This window comes from Syngnathus scovelli, chromosome 3 (genome assembly GCF_024217435.2).
Source record: "Syngnathus scovelli strain Florida chromosome 3, RoL_Ssco_1.2, whole genome shotgun sequence".
Lineage (NCBI taxonomy): Eukaryota > Metazoa > Chordata > Actinopteri > Syngnathiformes > Syngnathidae > Syngnathus > Syngnathus scovelli.
Genome location: NC_090849.1, coordinates 20829045 through 20846149, shown reverse-complemented (window position 1 = coordinate 20846149; position 17105 = coordinate 20829045). Strand labels below are relative to the sequence as shown.

General features: G+C 44.3%; 3 protein-coding genes across 3 annotated transcripts in view; all 3 read right to left on the bottom strand.

Moving 5' to 3' along the window:
* Nucleotides 1-359: 359 nt before the first annotated feature.
* LOC125994093 (RILP-like protein 1) lies at nucleotides 360-3240 on the bottom strand. The gene is made up of 8 exons (XM_049763297.2): nucleotides 2741-3240; nucleotides 2456-2609; nucleotides 2039-2157; nucleotides 1673-1939; nucleotides 1425-1574; nucleotides 1191-1324; nucleotides 899-1012; nucleotides 360-816 (listed from the first exon to the last, which is right to left on the bottom strand). The coding sequence occupies exons 1-8, from the start codon at nucleotides 3026-3028 to the stop codon at nucleotides 723-725; spliced, it is 1320 nt and encodes a 439-aa protein (XP_049619254.1). The 5' UTR covers nucleotides 3029-3240; the 3' UTR covers nucleotides 360-722.
* Nucleotides 3241-3811: 571 nt separating this feature from the next.
* Nucleotides 3812-16951, bottom strand: hip1rb (huntingtin interacting protein 1 related b). Its single transcript, XM_049763057.1, has 31 exons — nucleotides 16659-16951; nucleotides 12139-12202; nucleotides 11894-12036; nucleotides 11760-11816; nucleotides 11471-11551; nucleotides 11317-11393; nucleotides 11160-11221; nucleotides 10501-10641; nucleotides 10363-10420; nucleotides 9957-10032; nucleotides 9520-9725; nucleotides 9173-9245; nucleotides 8621-8804; nucleotides 8446-8534; nucleotides 8064-8180; nucleotides 7891-7992; nucleotides 7587-7781; nucleotides 7306-7453; nucleotides 7134-7220; nucleotides 6947-7054; nucleotides 6727-6863; nucleotides 6542-6652; nucleotides 6276-6334; nucleotides 6095-6125; nucleotides 5953-6015; nucleotides 5786-5886; nucleotides 5603-5708; nucleotides 5392-5515; nucleotides 5237-5298; nucleotides 4695-4934; nucleotides 3812-4546 (listed from the first exon to the last, which is right to left on the bottom strand). Exons 1-31 carry the CDS (start codon nucleotides 16740-16742, stop codon nucleotides 4538-4540), a joined length of 3195 nt encoding a protein of 1064 aa, XP_049619014.1. The 5' UTR covers nucleotides 16743-16951; the 3' UTR covers nucleotides 3812-4537.
* The window catches only part of kntc1 (kinetochore associated 1), a 20968-nt gene continuing 20701 nt past the window's right edge, over nucleotides 16839-17105 (bottom strand). The window contains exon 65 of the transcript XR_011086665.1: nucleotides 16839-16988. The gene's annotated coding sequence lies outside the window, so the exon portion shown is untranslated. The remainder of the gene's footprint in view (nucleotides 16989-17105) is intronic.

The following is a 17105-nucleotide window of genomic DNA, read 5'->3' as shown; positions in this document are numbered from 1 at the left end:
TTTTGTGGGAATTACGTGAAAGGGAAGAGTCAGTGAAAATGAAGTCAGCTAAGCTACAAGCATTAAAAGTATATTTATCTCCATATCTTTGCATTTGCTTTGCATACATTGCATACATACATGGCTACATCAAATGTAGCTTAACAATACTGAAACTACTCTCCTGAAAATATTTGTCGGTTTAGAAGACAATGAATTAGCAAAATAATTCATTTAAAAACTACAGAAAATCTTTTTTAAAAATGTCAAATGTGACCATTAATACGGGATTTCTGTCATTGAAAATGTAAAATTGTGAAAAATATTGCATTTGAATAGCATTTAATTTACCTTTATGACTGTTCAAACATAGAAATACATAACATGAAAAATAAAAGCTTTATTTCAACATTAAATAACCATAAATTTGTACAGTAGATTTGGTTGACTAGACTAAATATATATCAAATTGGTTTCACTTGCGCGCAGGTAGCACATTTTATACCATTGATACTCAATACCTTTGTCATATATTATTTTAGCTGCTGTTCTTTAAATAAGCCACTGTCAGCTAGAGTTGGCTTACTCCATTTTTTTTCTTAATTGCATTAACTGCGAAAAAGGAATTGACTGTACATCTTTTGGTACCTTCCCACCATTTGGCAGGTAATTTAAAAATCAAATTGAAATACACTACTCGGAAATAATGGATAAAGCCCAATAGCCCTAACTGCTTAAAAAAATCATACAAAGGAAACGAGGCGTCTGATTGGCAACAACGTTGGGTCGTCTGCGATTAAACCGGCGGCGACCATGGGCATGATGGCGGTGAAGATCCTGGAAGTGAAAACAGAGAAACCTCTGCCGATACAGATACACGTTTTTTGAGGAGATATGTGGAAGTATGTATATCACTCACAGGCGACGTATTCCAGATTCCGGCAAATCTGAGGAGGTGCTGGTGACCTCTGGTGGTGGCATCGATGAAGCTGAAGCACCAAGGAGACAGCTGACATCCTCCTCTAAGTCTTCACTGGGCGACGGAATAAAGTGAGTGAACTAACATGTTTTATGGCCATGAACTCACGACATTACGTTGCACTGATAAAATAATAACAGATATGGAAAGCCCTCGTCAATCCCTTTAATCTGAGATGCGACTCAATGTGGTTTGTTGCAGGATTTTTGACCCGATTTCTTTTTTTAATTACCTTTTGTGATAGGCCAGTTCTTCCTCTAGGAGGAAAACTTGAGCCTTGAGTTGGTTTCGCTCTTGCAAGACATCACGAAGCTCCTGCAGAGTGAAGTGAGGAGCTTTCGCCTCCGCCTCTTCAGGCACTTCTTCCTGCAGATGACACAACATGAAATATCTACAAATGTTACAAAAAAAAAACTATGATTATTAGTGTTATTATTTTTTATGATTATAATGGTGTCTGTCTTACCAGTAAGAAAGCAGACTTGTCTAAGTCCTGCTGACTTGTGTTCACGTGTCTGTGCGTTGAGCTGTTGAGGAAGTTGGGAATGTTCTCCAAGGAGTCAGTATCTCCTCCGCACTCGACCCATACCGAGTCTGCCTTGACACACTCGGACGCCTGAATGTGGGCCGCATCGGAAAAACACGAGGGGCACTTAAGGCTTATAAAGACAAAGTGTTAAACAGGACACATTAAATATTTCCCGGGATCCTCACCTGTGGGGACGCCTTGGACCTGGATGAAAACAAAAGGTTCTCCTCCTCCATCTTGGCCACCTCCCTCTCCAGTTCCCACTCCTGCCTCTCCTTCCTCAGCTGGGTCAACTCGCGCCGCAGGGCGTCCATCTCGAGCCGACGGGCCTGCGCCGCAGCCTCCAGCTCTGCCCGTTGCCGCATGGCCGCCTTGCCGTGCGCCTCCATCGTGCCAAGCTTGTGACGGAGATCTTGATTGATCCGGATCAGACGGTGCTGCTGCAGCTGAAGCTGAATGGAAACAAATGAGCGGTGCAAACCAAAATGTCAGACTTCCAATGTTGTTTCAGGCATGGATTCTTGGAGGCTTGGACTGAGATGTCCACTCACCGCCTCAACGTCATCGTTTTTTAGCATCAGCTCGTGGTCTTTGGCTTGGATTTCATCCCTCTGCTTCTCCACCAACTTATTGAGCCTCGTCATCACTTGCTTTTCCTTCTCCGCCGTCCCTGCGAGGACACAATATATTTACCCATAGGACAAGAGGAAATATAGCTCCGCACTGCATGTGCGATTTGATAAATATAGCGGTGACAACAGTGTCTTCAAAAATAACCTGTGCTAGTTTGACCCCGCCACATTTGGCCGCGAATGTTTGTGTCAGCATATCGACACAAATTATCCATTCTCACGTGACTGAACGTACAGTAAACAGGGCCCCCGATAGTTCTACTCAGAGATGCAAGCAAGTAGAGAAGGCAGAGTAGGTCTCTAACTGATAATATAGTCCACCACAGTAAAACCCACCCTCATCTTGCAGGTACTGGTCTTGGTTTTCCACAAGAGCTTGGTTGAAAGCTCGGCAAGCCAGCAGCTTTTTGTTCTCCGCTTCCAGCTGAGACATCTGCGAGAGGAGATTCTCAACCTCGGCTTTCCACACGTCTTCCACCTGCACTAACTCCTGGAAGAAAAAAAACCAAAACAAAACATTGAGTCAGTCAAAATTCTGTATTTGGTCTTATCACAACACATCCTCTGTGTGTACAATCAACACGAATATATGGGGTTCGACTCTTTCTACATCGCACTTACCAGGTGGTGCTTTCTCTCCTGCGCCGTCCTGTCGCTGCGCTCCTGGCGCAGCCGCAACAGCTCCCGTCGCAGCTCGTCGGCCTCCTGCCCACTGCCACCGGCGTCTCCGCGGCAGCCCACCAGCGTCTCCAGGAGCTCTAAAACTCGGACCACCTTAGGAACCACGCCAGCCAGAGCCTCACAGCCGAAGCGCTCGATGGTCCGCTCAAACTCCTGCGCCAGGGCCGCGGCGATGTCGTACACGTCCAACACGGTCAGGTCGGACCAGGTCTTCTCCAGAGCAGACATGACGTGTATTGCGATTAAAAATAAAAAATCTTGGTTCTTCGTCTTCCTCCACGGAACGGTCGTGTCACATTTTAGAGTGGAAACGAGCGTTTAAGGGACTTTTGTGAAGGACCGCGACGAAGGACTACTTGTTGTGAAGTTTGTTGACAGGTTCAACTTTAACTTTCTACGATGCGTTCAAGGCTCTCGAAAAAGTTCGTACATATTATTTATTGATTCCCTGAGCGGATCAATTTATACGCATTCATCGGACAAGACCACTGCAGGATATTAATAATATAACAATGTCTTTTCTTCCGACAACGTTGCAATGACAATCCATATTATATTAAAACCTGAACGCGAGTATGTTGGTTTTTTTCTTTTACCACAGTTTCTGAATGCAACAGTCAATACATTCCACGCTGCACGGAGAAGCCGACTGCGCATGTCAGAATACTTTAAAAATACAAGCGAAAGACCAAAGCCCAGACCACGTATTAAATTAGTGTATGAAAATACAGAATACGCAAATGTATTAAAATGATATGGGAGGCTGACAAAATTATGACTGCATTGAATTTCACTTGAGAAAATTTCAAATCAAAATTAAAAAAAATAAAATATATATATTTTAAATTAGTCAATAAAACCTTAACGTTTATGGATATGTTGTGTGGGGATACGATTCAGTGGTGATAAAATGGAAAAGAAAAATACATTTTATATATATTGTAGAAATAAACGTTTATGGCTTACTTGTAAAATGTCCCCCCTCCTGGAAAAAATAGAGGGACAAGTCAATAAATTAGAATTAAACATTTATTTAATCTGCTGGGCATTTACATTTGGTATCAGGACAAACACCTTTGTTAAAATATAGTATTTCCGACTAGATTTGGGAGCATATCAAAAAGAATAGAACAGCATAAAATGATGCAATAATAACCCTTCTAAGTACCCTGTAGGAAAAACTCCCCGAGGTGATAAACATCCACATTCATTCTAGAAGCGACTACATGTAATTGGCGTGTACAGCACGTATCCATTCGAGATGAACTCTATACATTATTCTTGCTGGGACTTGCTGTACAACTGGATGGCTTTACATGAATTATTATTATGATCAGTATGATTAATTAAGACATCAGTCCAGCACATTCCAAGGCCTCTGAGCTAACAAATGAGATGAAAACTGTTCAACATGAAGACAACGAAGGAGGTGTGTTTAAAAAAAAAAAGTTCAGATAACTCAAAGCAGCATCTAGAATTTTTACCATGTCTTAAAATACTCAACGCGGTGGAAAAAAAACTTTGTTGATTAGGTTGCCAAACTTTAAAATAGAATAATAGACTGTTGTATTATATAAGCATAAATGAAAAACAATGTGCAGCTTCTGTTCCATTTTGGCAAAAGCAAATGACATGAAAAAAAAAGAGCAAGATTGTCAGCAAGCAACCTATACTACTCATAAGGCATTTTACGTTCCGTGATGACGACACCGATGTGACATCTTTGTGCTTCTGCTTTCACTTGAACTGCAATAAGACGAAGGAGTCAAGTCACTTTAAAATAAATAAATAAAATAAATAAATTATGGAATATGAATAGTATATTTACAAAATGAAAATCTATTTAACTATTGTCTATTGAGCATATATTTGTGGGCCGTTTCGAAAGACTTACGGGAGACTTGAGCCGGACACTGGGCTTCTGGGCCAGCGCGGGCTTCTTCATGAGCGCCGGCTTGTTGAACCTGGGTGACATGGATACCAGCGAGGCGGGCTCGTCGTCGCCGTTGCCATCAATGTCGGCCAGCTGGAGCTGGTCCAGCGGCACGCCGGCCAGAGAGTAATGCTGCTTCCTCAGCATGCCCAGACGCAGACGCTCGTTTTCCAGATGAGACTCCAGCTCCAGCACCTTCACCTACAAAAACATTGCCACATTCAATCCATTAGGGGGCAGTATTACACAACTCTCAGAAGAACGTAGCCCAACTTGTCCTTCTGGAATCATTTCCTGTGTCACTGCAAATTTCTTTTTTCCTCTGCCAATTCAACCTGTCCTTTATGTTGAATTAGAAGATGAATGAGAAACAAACTTTTTTTAAAAGGCTTTTCACCAACCCAGCTTTGGATGGAACATTTCACAAATAAAAAAAGGCATTTCATTTTTATAGAGTCTATGGGGCCCATAATCCACAAGGTGTTTTCTGAGTCCATCGTTACCTGTGACTCCATTTCTTCTTTTTTCAACTTGATGAGCGACATCCCAGAGAAGTCCATGGGATCTGCACACCAGACACACACAACAAAAAAAAACACGATTGGATTGAGGCTTGACACGCACCCGCTGAAGTAATTGCCTGACAGCACTCGCGTACCCTTGTCCTCCAGGTTGTCCTGTCCCGTCCTGGTGGAGCCCACCACTTTGGCGGCCATTTCGTTGACCAGGCGCGAGGCCTGCTGGAGCACCGTCAACCTCTTGCTGTGACGATCTGCTTTCACCTGGAAACACATTCGCAAACGTCAAGGAGACCGTCACAGCAGACATACACAGACCCGAAACTTTAGCTATAAATTCCTTGAAGTTACCTTGGAGGCAGCGACCAGTTGTGCAGTGCTGGCAGCGATCTCGTGGGAGCAGACAATCAACTCTTCATATTTTCCTGTGTGCAGCACCACCTTGTCAGCAGACTCCCTGTTGGTGGCCAGGAGAAAAACACCCAATTGGTTCTCTCAGCAAATCAAGAGAACCTGGTGTCAAGTAGAACTTACACCATCTCTGTGGCCCCCCAGCCCACCGCCTTGGCCGCAGAGATCAGCCCCTCGGTCCAGCGAGAGTTCCTGGCGTAGAACTCTTTGATGGAGGCAGCGCCCTGAACAAAAACAAACTTGTGTTATTCTAGCGGCTAGAAGAACTGACCTAGGGCGACACAACTCACCCTGCCGCTCTCCACGATCTCCTTCTGCAATTCCGTGGAGGCAAGGACCAGCATGCGGATAGCCTACGCAGGACGCAAGTGAAAACACACAATAAGGATGACAAAGGTAAGCAGAGTACAATGTTGTCCAAGTCCAGCGTACCTTCATGAGGTCTGTGCAACTGTTGAGGATCCTGAAAGAAAAAGGTACACTCAGATAACGACCTTCAAATATTAGTACCAGCGTTAAAAAAAATCCGTTTGAGTTGGGCCCAATTAATCAAAACATTTGAATAGCTCTGGTGAAAAAATGGCAGTGGTGTTTGATATTCTCATGAACAAACCTTTCATTGACTTCCAGTTTAATTCCCGACGTGTCCTTTCGAGCCTGATTCATCACTTCCTGTAACCACAAGGACACACATCACTTGCATATTCAAGAATAAAAAAAAAAAAAATGGAGGACTAATATATATACACATGCCAACACCTAAATAGACAACACACAAACAAACCTAAGCAAGCGACAAACATCCACAGACAGTTTCACCTAAGAAAATAAATAAAATAACACTACTACTTTTTTCTTTCTACAGCTAATCCTACTAACATCAATCCTGCGGACGGCCTCCTCGATGGCCGCCGAGGTGGCGGCCATTTCCTTGTCAACCAGATCCCCCAGCTCATCTTGGCGGATGTCCATGCCTTTTGGTCGCAGCTCCTACACAGCAGAAAGACAATTTCAGTTTGCACTCATCCTCGGACGGCGCGCCGGATTGCATCACGCTTGCGTGCCTGGCCCAGACGTAGGATCTTGTGGATGATGACTTGAATAGAGGCTGGGTCGGCCCTCTGCAGCGTGCTCTTGGACTTGAGCTCCCTCAGGTACTGCAAACTCTGAGTGGCGCAGCTTCTGCAGTTCTCCGTCAGTTCTGTGGGGCGGGGGTGCGTGTCATTTAGGCAATAAATTCATTTTAGTCATGTAACATTACGAGGGTATTTGTGTATTGCTTACTGTCTGCGTGGTCAGTTGGCGCCATGTGTGCGGTGGCGCTGCCATTGCTGATGGTGTCGGCGGCTGCGTGGGAGAAGTGAGTCAGCGACCTCAGCAGCGCTCCAGCGTCTGAAACGCAACGACACGATGTCACCTCGTTTCATTATTAGTTTCGTTATTATTATCGACATTGTTACAAGACATTTACCCTTCATGTCTTTCACGTACTCCGCTTGACCGTTTTTCATTTTATCCACGGAGCTCAGTGCCACCTCTGCTCGACTGATTAAATAATCTGTGTTTGAAAGACAGTCAGAAGTTTAAAAACATTCAATTATTAACAACGATGCGAGACCGATGCTCCATCTCAGCGGCGTGACCTGGGGAGCTGGTGCATCGGATGTGGAGGGGATCGTCCAGCTTGGCCACGGCATCTTGAATGATGTTCTCGGCTTCTGTGACGGTGCCCTGCAGCAACGCGAACTGCTCGTCCAGGAGCTTCTGCTTCAGCAGCTCCTCCTGTCTGGCCTGCGTGCAATACAAATGAAATCCACAAATATCGGACTGTTTCCGCGCACTCAATCCAGTGTACGCGATATAGGAACCCGTTTGCGTGACCGATTTGAAATCTAAAACCAAGCAGTGAACAATCCTGACCCACCTTCTCCTCCAGTCTGGCCTGCAGCTCGCTAAGTTCCCTGCTGTTCTTGTCTTTCTCTTGCTGGACGGTGGATTGCTGCAGCTGCGCACTCTGGCGGACGGAGGAAAGCTCGGCCTCCTTCTCGCTCACCGAGCGCATCAGACGCTCCTTCTCCGCCTGCAGGGCGACCATGGTGTTGTTGACTTGAGCTGAGGACTGCAAGACAGAAAGAAAAGCAGATGCAGTGAAGGTAATCACACTCTGTAGTTAAGTGCATTTACAATATTATTATTTTTTTTGTCAAAGATAAACTGTGTCAACTCACCATCTCACTGCTCTGCAGGGTGGCCTTGATGCGGGTTATTTCCGCCATCTTCTCTACCAGTTCTCTCCTCAGCTTCTCCATCTCAAATTTCTGCTCCTCCACCTACAACAAAAACCATTTTGTTTCAAAAATCAACCAGAATGCGAACGCTCCCACGACGACAGCTCGCCGACCTTCATGTCTGCTTCCTGCCGTATCCGATCCACCTCAAAGGCCAGCTGCTGTCTGGTCCTCGCCACCTCCTCCTGAGTTTGCTGGGTGGCAGACAGCATCTTCACTGTGTCGGCACTCTGTCGGCAAACGTGAAGCAATTATGACTTACGATTGCTGTGTCCAATGAAAATCCTGCAAGTATTGCTGCTTGACCTATGTCAACCAAGAGATTTGTCAATGTCGGAGAGGAGCCAAGTTTAGATTGGCTTGGTTTTGGACGTTACATATTTTGGTTGACACCTTTAGTTTAAAGTATTAATACAGGTCTTGGAAATGTCAGTACAGGGATGCATCATTTTTTTTTTTACCCCCGAATCAGAGCCTTTTTTGTGGTGTGCCTACCCTACGAAGTAGTTCAGCATGGCTGGCCACCAGCTCCGTGTGCTTCTCCTTCAGCTTCGTGTAGCGTTGTTCTGTAGCCTGGGCTCTTTCTGCACAAATACACAAAAGCACTCTCTAAATACACAGCAGCCAAAATATGGGGATCAATTTGTGATTAATGTAACATTGATCTTACGTTCCGCCTCAATGAAGGTGCTCTGCAGGCTCTCGTGCTCGGTGATGCGGCGACGCGCTGCCTCCAGAGCCAGGCGGAGCTGCTCGTTTTCCACTAGCGCGCGTTGCTTCTGAGACCGCTGCTCCTCCAACTCCGCCTCCAAGCTGTTGATCTGCGACTTGAGCTGCATGATGTAGCGCTGGGCCTTGCGGTGGGCGGGGAAATAAAAAAAGATAATATCACTTACAAATCATTTACATCAGCAATCTCCAAGTAATAGCCAGAAGTAGTCATTCCATATAGCTCGGAGAGAATATTTGTAAACAAGCTCAGAGCTCCTACTAAATATAACAACTATATTCAGCGTAGAGGTGAGTTGTATTTTTGTGATTTTTCATTTGTTGTTACTTGTACTGCTTGAGAAGGGAACCACCGGTTGAAATAAATCAGAGGAAGCATGACACACAAGCTCGCCACATTCCACATGTGGGGAAGAGATATTTTGCATCCGTCCAACAGGTGTCCAAACAAACAAAGCGGTGGTGTCAAGTCAGTCACAACAGCGCTCCTCACCTCCGCTTTCACCTTCTCCAGCTCGGCTCGCAACAACTCCATATCCCGCTTGAGGCTCTCAATCTGGAGATCCCTGTTGCAAGATGATAACAAGAAAATATTGACAAAAAAAAGTTATTTACTACAACTAATATTTTCAACTTTTTCATCAATCCCTGCAAAAGCTGGCAATGGCGTTTGTTGTTATTGATTAAAGTGCAATTACCAACGTCCCCACAGGGTGGCGCACAGACTATTTGCTTGGGTATTGGAAATGATGGGGAATTTAAATTGTCCTGCGTTTGAATAATTTCTTCCACTGGAATGTAACATGGTCCATATGAGACGACACTACCACGACGCATCACCTGTCGTCGAAGCCTCCGTTGGGCGGTCCAAAGGCCTGATCGAAGATGTCGGGCTCCGGCGCGGCTTGCGAGCTAGCGGCGTCGCTGACGTCGATGAGCGGCTCGGGGTCATCGTCATCATCGTCGTCGCCGTCCTCGTCGGGGATGACCACCACCAGCTTGACGTGCTTGGCCAGCGAGGCCGCGTGCAGGAAGTTGGGTGGTGACTGATGACAGGATGAGAGGGAAAGAAAATAACCATGTTAGCACAAGTATTCACATTTTGACATGTAAATGTTAAAAGTAAAGTACGTGTACTTGGATATTTCTCGCCACAGCTACAAATAAATATCAGATGAGTCAATTGGTAATTTAAGGCCTTCCAGTTTGATGACTCGTGGTGTTGGGAGAAATATGTGAGCTGTCCCTTATGTGAGTCAAATGTGAGCAGATCTTACATCAGGCAGTCGGGGGATTTGGATGAGCCTCTTGAAGAAGAGCATCTCTCTAGCTCTGTTGAAGAAGGTCTTGAGGCTGCGGGCCACAAAAGCGGACAATCACGTCATCATACAGAGAGTCCCCCAAAAATATCTGCCAATTTGCAATCAAACTTATAGGACGTGTAAAAAAAAAATAAAAATAAAAAAGTGAATCATTAAACTTAAGTTGAAGATGAACGTGAGTTTATTTTTTATTTTATCCAGGGTGGAGAACATAGGTCATTTTGTTGACCTATTACACAGAGATTCAAATTTCAAATGAGATAGGGGGATGGTAGTTGTGGTCGCCTGGCTTATGTTGCACACTTTCTTTTATTCAATACGTTCACTTGACACCACCACGTAAGCTCCAACACGTACGTACCTCTGGAACTGATCCCGGAAGCGATCCCGGTGTCCTTGTAAAGTGTCAGCGGGGAGACCTGAAATCCCCCAAACCGATCCATTTATTGATTACGTTCAACCCCCGGACTATTGAAATGGTCATTCTGCGTTTCCTTACACGCGTGTAGCTTGAACAGGAGCTTGACCATGAAGTGATAAAGTTGACTGCAGTCCTGGATGACCTGGATGAGTGGCGACAGACGACACTGGCCCGAGGTGAGCGTGGAGATGGCGATGGACGAGTTGAGTTGCCTCAGCACTGATCGGGACCACATTTACACATATTTAAATGAAGTCACACAAAACAACTGAAAAATTACATGTTGAATCGTCGACCTTACAAACATGTCGACCGACATGGACCAATTATGTTGGTTCTCGCAACACACAAACCGAAAAGATGTCGGATTTGAAATGATTCAATTTTAGGCTATAAAATCTGTTGGGTTTTAACATGAACAGATTCTACTTGAACACAGGATGAAGGAATTTTGAACACTGTGGCAAGATTCTGGGCGTCTTTCATTACAAGTGAATAAACGGAAAGAGACTTAATGTCCTGTAATTGGCTGGCATTTCCTCATCAGATGCAGCTAATTTAGGGCGATACGATGTAGGAAACAAGTTCAACGGAGGCCACGCGGCAGAAACGCCCTTCCTCATCAACTGTAGGAGGAAACCACCATTAAAATTGCACGAGATTTCATTTTAGGTTTTGGGTAAGGGTCACTACGAGACTGTTTTGGAGTTGCAGTGTTTGAGTATTTGTTTTTTTACCTGTCTCAGCCAACTTCAACTCCCCATCCATGTAATCAAACATCTCCACGGTGAGCTGAAAGCTGCCGGGGACAATTTGAGAGTGTCGTTACGAGAGAGAGGAATGAAGCGAATCGACTCAACTAAATGTCGAGGATGCGAGGTTTAACGGACTCACACGTTGTTGATGTCCGTCCCCGCCGTGCGCTCCAGCACCTCATCGGTGGCCTCCAAGTTGGCGGGGATTTCAGAGTGCTGCGAAACAAGAAAGCTGCGTGTTCAATTTCAACGTAATGCCAGATGGGTCCCGTGAGTCCGGACGCCCCTTTCACCTTGTTGTGAAACTTCATTTTGGTGCAGAGCAGCTTGGAGTACAGCGCAACCAGCTGGCCGTATCGATCGTGCAGGTTGCCCTGGAAAAGCAAATGTCCACACGAGAATAAACAGACCTCTTAGGCTTAATGAGCGTTTCCATGTTCATAAAGGAGCCGGTAGACGTCTAGACGTCATTTAATGCTAACGATTATTCCGTAGCCGCATGATGGATTTTTCTTGTGGATGAACGGCGCTGTACATAAAAAAAACATTTCCTTGCCTACAATCAACGAGACAAACACTCACCCAAAGCTGGCCGAGTTCCACAATAGAACTGAAATGTCTCATGCAGTCTTGTAACACCTGCGAAGGAACCCCCCAAACACACTTGAGTGATGAATTCACTTGTTTTTGTTTGTTAAAAATATCGAGAGCCTCACATTGCGGTGGCCGTCACGCAGGACTTTGTGCAGCACGTGGCAGAACTTCCAGCTGAGGATGGAACTGTTGGCCAAGGGGAAGCCCAGAGCGTACGACCAAAAGGTATAGGCCCCCTTCTCCCGGTGAGTGCCTAGGATGATACCTGATTGGTTCCCTGTTAAAGAAGTGCATGTTGATGGGAATCGGCTGCACTCCTCGCCTCAGGAGAAAAAATAAATAAATAAATAAATTTAAAAAAGGATACGCCGTGCATGCTTCTCCTTCACGGGTGTTTCGGTGGAGTTGATGGCTTTGCTGATGCTGCTTAGCTGAAAACGGAAGACAATTAAGATTTTGTCATTTTTTGCAAGTGGTGATTACAGTTGCAGCATAGATGACATAGTTAAGATCAAATGCCCACGCCGGGAGATACGATCTCCAAATGATTATGTGGAGAATGAGTCATCGGAAACTGTGTGCCTTCCGGAACCGGTCCGGCAGGACCAACAAGTGTCAACCGTGAAATGGCGACGTGAAGGGAGGAAGAGACGCGTCGTATTTTGATTTGGTCGTTGTCTAGAACGTAGCCTTACTGATTACCAGGAAGTTGTAAACTACCATGATGGGAATCCTCCAATTGTTAATGGTTAGCTGTCTATATAAAATAATAATATAAAAATATATATTAGGGCTGTAACAACAAACAATATGTACAATAGGAAAATCAATTTGAACTAATCGTCCTTAAATCGTATCGCACACCCATGTTTCAAAATACAGATCGAATTGTCTTGTATGGGAGAGACGCGCTTCTATCTATAAAATGTCAAAATTTTATAAAAATACCACAAGTGACACCTGATGAGCTATTGCCAAACGTCCCTCCCCTTCTAATTTCCAAGGTAAAAGTATTTTCATAATCAAGGAAGAAGGAAGGAGGGTGAAAAAAAACAGATGACGAACTGTGGTAATTAATTGGCAATGATTATCATTTTATATTTTGTTCCTGTTCTTAACTCAGCACTTTTCTGTGTGTGTGTGTGTGTGTGTACGCATAGCAGCCTCCATCGGCCTGGTCTTATATAAAACTCTCATCCAGTGAAGGCATTAATCCCCACGTGGCTTTAATCTCTGGTTTTCATTTCTCTTCTCCCTCCCTAAATTTTCATCCTAAAAAAAACAAACATGTTTAATCATTCCCATTACTGTGTGAACCTTTTGAGCAAATATTAACAAGTCAAGGAATCTATCTAGCATTTTCCCGTGGCACCTGATCAGCAAAATAATTGCTGACGTCATTTTAACTTGCTGTTACTCTCCCAAAATTCCAACTAAAAACAGTCCCTGCTAATTATTTTGTGGCGCCCCAAATGAATGCTAGCAAACATCCAGGGACCTCAGTTTGTGAAGCACAGCTTTACTGCACATAAGAGCATCGAGAACAGATGGGCTTCTGTGCCAATGAGAAAGTAAATACAACAGGAGAACGCCCCCCCCCCCCCGTCCCCATCTCCCCCGACTTGCCGGTGACGCAAACTAAACGGTCGTGCTAGCTCGTTTACACAGGGCGAGTTTGGCAGGGCGGCGTGGAGGCCTGTGTGACAATGAGGGGCTTGTTGGTTGGGGGAGGAAAAGAGGATGAATAGTTGGGTAGCACATTGGGGAGGAGCTGCTGTGAGTGTGTGTTTGTCGCATTGGCACACAGAGGCCGTCTCGACAGATGGCCGCCGAGCAGCGAAGCTACGGGCAAACTGGTGTTGGCGAATGATTGATAAAAGCCAGGCAAATGTGCCGCACAGCAACGTCACGACACTTGACTCACTGCCGTTGCCATGACGACCATAGTCACTGAGGAGCTAGTCATCATCTTAAATCAACGCAGGAGGACAGTAAAACGACTCTCATGCACGAGCTGCTGTTAGCCACAGCTCACACCCAGTCGCTCACGGGCAGATTTGCCAAAGCCAGCCTCTCTCCAGCGTGCAGATGTTTAGAACGCCACACTAGTTCCTGCCTCCTAAAGGTAATAGTAATAATAGTGTGTCTAAAACGTGAAAGAGGAGCATCGGCAAATTGAGAAGGAGGGTAAGCCTCAACTAATCCTCACCACCACCATAAGGTTGGCTTGCCAGCCGGCATTATTGTCAACCCGAGCAGCGTCATCCGTCCGTCTCCTGTCCGGCGAGTGCGCATGCAAACCATCTGGATGTTGCTCAGTTCAGAGTCGGGAATGCTTATTAAAAATTTAAAACCGCTACTGCCCGTTGGTTGGAAATGCGAGTGCATGATAGCGCAGCTCGTTACTATCTTGAATCAACACACAAGAGCAGTGGCGTTGGCTAGCAAACTGCTCGGAATGTTGTCTATTAGGATGTGATCAAAGTGGAGTAAAAGTTCATTAAAAGTTGACATAACTGACATTTTTTCAGCAAGCCCCAGTCTTTTTTTTTTTTTTTTGTGCGCCCAGACCAGATTCAACCTATTTTAACGGACCACTATAAAAAAACAAAACACACTGTTTGGTTTCCTTCTCTTTGTCTTAGAAAGGGGAGGACAGAGAGCAACTGTGCTAACTCGAGCATACTTTTGCAACACTTACTTTTGGCCTTTTTTGTTGTTGTTGATTAATGTGCATCGTTTAATAAAAAAATAAAAAATAAAAAAAAAAACACACAAGATGCCAAAAGGTAGCTCCAATTAAAACAAAAGAACACTAATATTTCCATCATTCTCTTTATTTTAGCCTAACATGGAGTATATTTATTATTCTTAATGTATCAAATATTCTGTATTTTCCTATATTTTATTACATAATTTCCCTGTGTGGGACAAATAAAGAAATATCTTATATGGGACAGTGACACATTTCTCTTTAGTATTCATGAAGATATTTGTCTGTCTAATGTGTGTTTTTAGTGAGACAACCTTGTTTTGGAAACAAGACATTGTCATAAAAGTGTACATTAGTGTGCTCAGGTTTTGTGTCGACATAAAACCACGATGGCAGACACAAACAGCGAATTTAACTCACGGCATCATTGCCCCTTTTAATTAAGAGGAGAAGCCCAAATGCATTAAGAGTGCTTTTCTCTGCTGTACTCCCACTCAAACACTTCTTGTTTATCTAACTACTAGCTTCACGCCCCATCGCCTCGCCTGGCCTGGCCTCACGGGTGCTCTCTCAGGCAACTATAGCAAAAGAAATCAAACACTGCACCCACACACACATTTCTAGAGGAGAGTGCGCATGTGATGCTTCACCTTCACGAGCAGTGCAGCAGTGGAGCTCGACTGCATGAATCAGCAACTTGATCACAAGACAAGTCAGGCTACCTCCTACACACTACCCAGCAGGTTCTTGATTTTCAAATTAAATCGGTTCACGCTCCTAACTAATCTTGCCCCCTTGAAATAAACGGAAATGCGATTCAAGCCCCACATTGTGCTAAGGAGTCTGTGCCCTGGCCACCAGGGGGCACTATAAGACATACATGCGGGTACAAACGAAGAAAAACAACTGCGCAGTAAGCAAGCTACAATAAGATCTTTTGGGGTTGCCAGAGGATAAAGAATATACACCTGTGTATCGTGTCGTACGAGATACCTCAAGTTCTTCTAATGTCTAAAATTTCATTTCACACAACGATAAAACATTACGACTCAAGGGCCTTTCATTCTGACAGAGGCAATCATTCACCAATTTGTGAAAATGTTGCAGTAAAGTGCCAACCACTGCAGAGAAGGACTTTTGCGATACTTTAAAATAAGTCCGGTATCGGCTCGATGCTGATACCTGGTATCGGTACTTGGCTGTCCTTATAAAACAGCAATGTTGATGCTATTTGTTAGCCCACCGACGGTGCTTTGCATTGTGGTTTAGCATTAAAATAACAGACTTTCTTAATTTATGCAAAGTTCCACCAAGATTTAACTAAAAAGCATAAGTAGTATTTTGTGTAACCCCCCCCCCCATCGCACAAACAGGGTCAACTAATCTCCTTGGTGGAGGGGATATACTCAAAGTCATTCTTTCGGCCAACAGCAAACTTGGTGGAACAGAATGGAGATGATTGCTGTTCCAGATTTAGAAAGTGTGACAAATGTTGTGGAGGGAGGCGGAGATGGAGAGCTGGCCAAACAGGACTAACTAGATCAGCACCACCATAGTGTCAAGTTATGTATGCTTTCCTTTTCCATATCCTATTTATTTGACTTAAAAAATGCCATGGATTTATTGTGTTTGGATTTAATGACAATGGTTTAGTGTTTCAATTTATATCGATTAAAATGTACTGATGTCATTCATTTGAAGTTCATTAAAGCACAGGCGAGTTCTTAACTTTGGTTCGGTTAAAAAAATGGTTAATCATCAATATTGATTTTTACTGCAGTTAAAAGACAAGTTAGCCCTGCAATGTGGATTACGTATAAGGAAAATTAGCCTTGTATTTTGGTTAATGAGAGCAACGTTAAAAAATATATATATTTGAGTATAAGAAAAGATGAGCGCTCGATTTTATGTCAATTAAGACATTGGTGCACCCCCCTCGTTTATGGTTATTGTGAGCCCAATTTACCTTCTATTTTCAGTCAATTAAGATGTGGGTGAGGCCCCCATTTAGGCTTAATTGAAGCACAGGTAAAGCCTCCATTTTGAGTCGGAAAAAGGCAGATTAGCCCTCAATTTTAAGTCGGTAAAAAGATCGGGTTAATTAAAATACAGGTGAACCCTTCATTTGGGTGTACCGGGAAAAGACACGGTTATCGAGCGAAAGTCACCCTTACCTGCCGCTTGTCGAATTGATCCCTCTCGGCTCCGAGGCTGGCCTCGGTTCGCCTGGCCTTGACCCGCGTCGTGAGGGTGCTCATCCTCCACTTCAGATGCGGACTCAAATGTCCCAAATCCCCATAAAAAATATTTTAAAAACACACATATAAGAGAGCGCACAAACTGGCTCGCCTCGCAATGCACGTTCTTTTCTTTTTTGTCGTCGCCGTCTTCTTTAACGATTCCAAAATATTCCCAGTCCGCCACAGCGGCGATGAAACGCGGCCAGAAGGAGGAAACGGACGTAGCCGGTCTGCCTTGTTCAGGGTACGGATGATCCTCCCCCTCTAAAAGGTGGACGAATCCACAATTACGTCATTTGCCTCCCACGTTCTACTTTATCATTTTTGTTTGTTCTTTTATTATTTCACCCATTTAATTTTCAAATTCACGTATGTATCTCT

What these genes read in the sequence shown, in the direction of transcription:
- LOC125994093 (XM_049763297.2), bottom strand. Translation starts at nt 3,028, where the DNA reads ATGTCTGCTCTGGAGAAGACCTGGTCCGACCTGACCGTGTTGGACGTG. An exon ending in GGTCCAAGGCGTCCCCACAG is followed by an intron (nt 1,575 to 1,672) that starts GTGAGGATCCCG and finishes GCCCACATTCAG; the next exon opens with GCGTCCGAGTGTGTCAAGGC. An exon ending in GAATCTGGAATACGTCGCCT is followed by an intron (nt 817 to 898) that starts GTGAGTGATATA and finishes TTTCACTTCCAG; the next exon opens with GATCTTCACCGCCATCATGC.
- hip1rb (XM_049763057.1), bottom strand. Translation starts at nt 16,742, where the DNA reads ATGAGCACCCTCACGACGCGGGTCAAGGCCAGGCGAACCGAGGCCAGC. An exon ending in GAAGGAGAAGCATGCACGGC is followed by an intron (nt 12,037 to 12,138) that starts GTATCCTTTTTT and finishes GGAACCAATCAG; the next exon opens with GTATCATCCTAGGCACTCAC. An exon ending in CCTGTTCAAGCTACACGCGT is followed by an intron (nt 10,421 to 10,500) that starts GTAAGGAAACGC and finishes GGGGGATTTCAG; the next exon opens with GTCTCCCCGCTGACACTTTA.